The sequence below is a fragment of the Alosa alosa genome, chromosome 4, assembly GCF_017589495.1.
Source record: "Alosa alosa isolate M-15738 ecotype Scorff River chromosome 4, AALO_Geno_1.1, whole genome shotgun sequence".
NCBI classification, from domain to species: Eukaryota; Metazoa; Chordata; class Actinopteri; order Clupeiformes; family Clupeidae; genus Alosa; species Alosa alosa.
The window spans coordinates 33,965,539-33,970,869 of record NC_063192.1 but is presented as its reverse complement, the minus strand read 5'-3'; the positions used below and the strand labels follow the sequence as shown (position 1 = coordinate 33,970,869).

The window sequence follows — 5,331 nt, the reverse complement described above, 5'->3', positions numbered from 1 at the left end:
TCATATGCAAGCATTTTTTGATTAGGCCCAGCCTTCTGAAACACCATTCCAATGGATCGGTTCCAGATGAGTGGAGCTAGGCAGAGCGAAATTCATTTGGCTAGAGTCCGGTTAATTAAACCTTATGACAGTAAATTTAAAAAGTGAAAGTCAAAGGCTTTTACAGATTTGATATGAGATTTTGCTGTTTTTGTGACAGGTTGAAATAGTATGTGAAATGTAAAAATCTTTGTGTAAGTAGTTAAATAAACTGTTATTGTAAAGGGTTGGAAAGCCCACATTTTCATACCACAGAAATGACAAAAGTCCCAAATGTCTTGACACGTTATTATATTTTTGTTTTTTAAATATTTACTGCTCTCTCGCCAAACTCTTCCTAGATGGAAGAGTACAACATGAGCCCCCCAAAGTATTGTGTGATCATCAACAATGTTAGGTTTGAAAATAATGAGCGTCATGGATCAAATATTGACGCAGGTAGGTGGTTCCGGCTCAATATTTTAAATTGCTGTATGTAGAAACAAATTGAAACAGACACATACTACTCTTTTTGCATCAATAAACCCTTAATGCCTAAATTCCCTTCTTGAAAACTTAGATGAACTGAAGAAGGTCTTCAACTAGCTCGGCTTCAGAGTGAGCACATGGGTGGACCTGACAGCAGAGGAGATGAGAAGAAGGCTCAGAGACGTCAGGGATACAGTGCAGGGAGACTGCTTCGTCTGCTGTGTGCTCAGTCATGGCTACAGGGAGGGCATATTAGGGGTGGACAGTGAACTTGTTTTCGTCAATGATATCAACTCCCTGTTCTCAGGGCCTAACTGCCCGGCTCTGCTCAACAAGCCCAAAGTGTTCTTCTTCCAGGCCTGTCGGAGTTCCAGACCAGTTCCTGTAGCAGACACACCGGATTTGCAGAAGGACTTTACAGAGGGGGCCGTGCTGGGGGGAAGACCCATCTCAACACCAGCTTACTCTGACTTCCTTAACTGCCTGTCCACAGTGGATGATTATGTCTCCATCAGGTGCATTAAAACAGGCTCGTGGTTCATCCAATCCGTCTGCAGACAGCTGAGAGAAGGTTGCTCAGAGTGAGTACCATAGACAAATATCATGAGAACCATTAGATCTCTTTTAGTATTTACCCTTAAAAAAATAAAATGTTTGCAGTAGATTTGCAGCAAAGTGGGTGATTTGTTGGAAACAAATGAGTTCACCAGAAAATATTGCCAGAAGTTTGTCAATGTTGGCCGCTACAGGCAAACTTCCAGTAAAGTTCTGGCAACAAGTGTGCCACTAGTGGAAAATGTGTTCGCCAGTGATTTGCTACCACACTTAAGGCTGTATTTTGCATACTGGCGCATGGCGTAAAACTCGTTTTCCACCTGCACAAAGTTTAATTCTGTATTTTGCACGTTTATTTTTTAAACAATGTGCCCAGGGGTGTGGCAATTAACAACCTAGGGAGTGGTATGACGCATTGTCTAAAAATCACTATTGTACACCTGGTCAGAAGTCTATGGCAAGTTGTTTATATGTTATTTTAAGAGCGCATTGTCAACAGTCATATTGGCAGGTGCCAGGGGCGCCTGCAGGAATTAATGCTTTTGTAACAATCTTGCAAAGTTGTCTCAGAATGGTTTTTATTGGTTACGCACCAAAACACACGAACGCCGGGCCAGACCTGGCCCTTATGCTCCAGCACTAAACATCTATGTGAGGCTGTATCTACAACACACACTAGTTAGACCCGGTTATGAACACTGTAACTAGCTGCAAACATAAACACAACAGACAGGACAAACAACGTTGTCAACCCACATGGTTTAGACAGTTTAAAACATGAACATTACACATACTGCACAGCATCATGAGAGCACAGTCATAACAGCTAGGCTCAGATCATTACACTATGGTACGCACACCCGACCCATCCCCCCCGCAAAAAAAAAAAAATACGCGTGGACAACATTTGTCCGTTTCCCGGTTTAGCCGTGCATTGGTCAGCAAAAAATTAGCCTACATAGCATAACAACATCCACATGCAATAATACAACAACGTCTACTATGACCTATTCATTTTGACAACTTGATACAGCCCTATACAGGCTAAAGTTACCTTGTTTTGTTCTTGACGTCTGGCTTTAAACAGCTGTAATGCAGTCTAACGTTCTGACAAGCACACCAATTGCCTACCTTGTTCTTGCCCATCTGTAATAACTCCTCTAGCTTTGCTGCCTCCATACTTTCTGTTGTTTAAACTTGTGATCCATCATGAGTATTGAATTAGTGAATTAGCTCAACATTGTGTGCTGATAACCATATATAGATAGATAGCCGAGGAAAAACAAGTAGCGTACGTGCCTGCATTCGTATTGTGTCTCCTGCTCAAACTAAATGTGTGCGCGTTAATTTTGATAAGTGTTCACTAAGTTACGTAATAGAAAATTGTAAATAGCCTGATGGCAGCTAATGGGATACTGTGCATAGTTGGGAAGGTATGGTGGGCCAATTTGGTGTGAATACACATTACACACACACAGGGAAATTTTCTCTCGTTGTTGAGCCTGATGGTACGCACAGTGCGTACGGACGTACACCTGCAGGCGCGCCTGGCAGGTGCATGCACCATCCTTCTATCATTCATGAACGCACACCAGCGCACGTCCATGCAAAGCATTGCAAATTGCACGATTACAATGGGAAACATAATTAGAATAATGATATTACGAAATACTGTACATCTCATGATGAGTAGTTATTCACCATAATTTGCAAATTGGTAATGACGGTTAAAAGTGATTAGGGGAGAGGCGAGAGACACGTATGGAGCACAGCTAAAGACGCACTGTCACGAGATATAAGCAACTCCTGCAGGATAAATGTTGTTTTGTTCAGTCATTTGAGCAATATTAGGGTAAGTGTTGCTCTTTTCAGCCTATGTTTTCGATGGTAACCCATTGTCAGTCAATAGTGAAAGTAACTGTATATAACTGTCTTGTCATTGACTGACACCTTGATGAAGTTAGTTTCACTTTGCCAATGAGTTCAAATAATAAACGAGTGCAAATGCGTCTATGCTAGGTTTTAGTAAATCATGGTTTAGTGGAATGACTATTCTATATGATCTCGCAAGCAGCCTCCTTCAAATGCGCCATTGAATGTCAAAATACCGATGCATTTATATTTGACATCGCGCTTTGCGCCGTTAAAGGGAATGACAGATGTCATTCTCATTGGTTTAAATGATGTTACGCCCCAAACACACCCATGACTGATTAAAAAATCTAGGAACACCTTGTTGCGCTCGGCGTTTGATAACGAAACCCCTCCCAATGTGGACTGGACATCCTACTAAATTTGAATAAGCTTTTGACAAGTGACGATGCGCTTTAGAATGTCATGATAGGGCCTGTAGCCAATAATGGCAAACTTCCAATTAACTTCTGGTGACAAACCCAATTTGCATATGACATTGCTGCAAATTTGCTGAAATATTGCCAAAAGTTAACCACAACTGTTTGATAGAAATCTAATTTGCATGTGAAAATATGACCTTGCTGCAAATTTGCGGCAACTGTTCACCATAGACCTGAAATTTCTGTAAGGGTAGATTTGTAGTGTTGCTTGGAGCACTGATGCTGAAGTTACATGAAGCCAGTTTGTATCATGTACATTTTTGTTTTTATGTCCAGAAACGTGGACATTCTGACAATCCTTACTCAAGTCAATATGGAGGTCAGCCAGAAGGACTGCATGCTCGGCAAGTTTCCTGTGAAGCAAACTCCAGAACAAAGACACACCCTGAGGAAAAAACGGAAATGTATTGCTGCTTATGTAATAGTAGCTAGCTGGTATAGCACCTGTGCAGTAAAACTTACCTTAAGAGCGGGGTGGGTAGTAGCGCATTACAAGTTTTTTTTTTTTTGAGAAATGGCAACTTTTCATATTCCTTTTTCAAAACTACTTCTACTTAGCCTGACGAGCCAGACCCACATTAAAATGTAGGGTCTGGGCATTCACCATTCGCAGTGCTCAGTCCGAGGGGCGGGACAATCAGTTGTCTTTCAAATTCCCTCTGCACGCAATAGGACATCGGCAGCGCTATGAGTCCCATCGTTTCCCACCAGTGGAGCTAGTTGGCTAGTTCAAACGTTTGCCAACTTAATAAAAGCTTAACTTCGTGTCACACTGTTAAGCCAACAGCAACATCCATCTTATTTGTTTTCAAGTAGCAGGGAATTCAAGCCAAACCGTTGCAACTCTGCCATCAATCATTATGTTAAGCCCACCTAACGACTCTATACACGATTTCATTGGCCTGATTGAGTTTCGATTTCTGGAGCTCACAAGCCAACGGAGAGTTGCTAGACTAGCCCTGGCAGCAAATGTAATTTGCTGCCGCTAGGGGCGCGTCTAGATTTCTAGGCTAACTTCTACTCTTACTCAAGTAAATTTTGAGCCAGAAATCTACTCGTTACTCTGTTTCATTTTCAGTTATGCCTTTCGTTTCGAGTACAAGTTTACTGGTATTATCGGAGGCGAAAGTATCTCCCTAGGTGCACAGTGGAGTGGGAAAAAAGAAACTTCAGGATGCATTGTAATGTTTCCCCTGGGAATATAAAAGTAATGACTGGCCTATGTAGAATCAATCCATGTTATACTACACAGAAATAGATGTTCTATATATCTAACAGATCAGCTAATGCAAAAACGAGATGAGAGGTATGACATGACACAGAAACTTTCACCTAGGTTATATTAATTTCTGGCTAGCATCGTTCAACAACCACATTGGACAACTGAATATACAACTTTATTCATAAGCAAAGCAAATCGAGCACACAAGTTAGAAAAACATTCCTTTATGTAGCCTCAATGTTGTCAGTGCTTACGGACATGCTCCCAGAGTGTAGCGTTATAGCTGGGGGTGGCAATTTGAAATACCATATAGATGTATGGCAGGGCATCTTTAAGAAATTTGACAAAACACAAGCGTGTCAAGATGCATTCATCCTCCGGAAACACTTCTGTTGTGTTGTCTGAATTTTGCTAGTGTTGTGAATTTGCAGGGTATTTCTGTAATGTCTGTGTTGTCTGAATTTTGCAGCGCATGTGTTGTCAAATCGATGAAGATGTTTTTTTTAAGTTGCTTGTATTTTGTCAATTTACATGAGTTTTCTTCATATGCAGTCCGTTTGCACCTGTTGGCCGCCATAGGTTCTAACCAGAAGTGCCGTCATCCTCTCTACATGCCCTGTAGGGAAATTCTCCATAGGCACGGCATGTCTGGAATAGTAGCCAAAGAAAGGGGCACAGATACAACAGTGATGT

At 41.5% G+C, this 5,331-nt stretch overlaps 1 protein-coding gene across 1 annotated transcript; it reads left to right on the top strand.

Annotated features, from left to right (window-relative positions):
* The first annotated feature begins 380 nt into the window (after positions 1-380).
* On the top strand, positions 381-5,061 carry LOC125293357 (caspase-8-like). Its single transcript, XM_048241223.1, has 4 exons — positions 381-477; positions 662-1,088; positions 3,693-3,760; positions 5,054-5,061. The coding sequence occupies exons 1-4, from the start codon at positions 381-383 to the stop codon at positions 5,059-5,061; spliced, it is 600 nt and encodes a 199-aa protein (XP_048097180.1).
* The last annotated feature ends 270 nt before the right edge of the window (positions 5,062-5,331 follow it).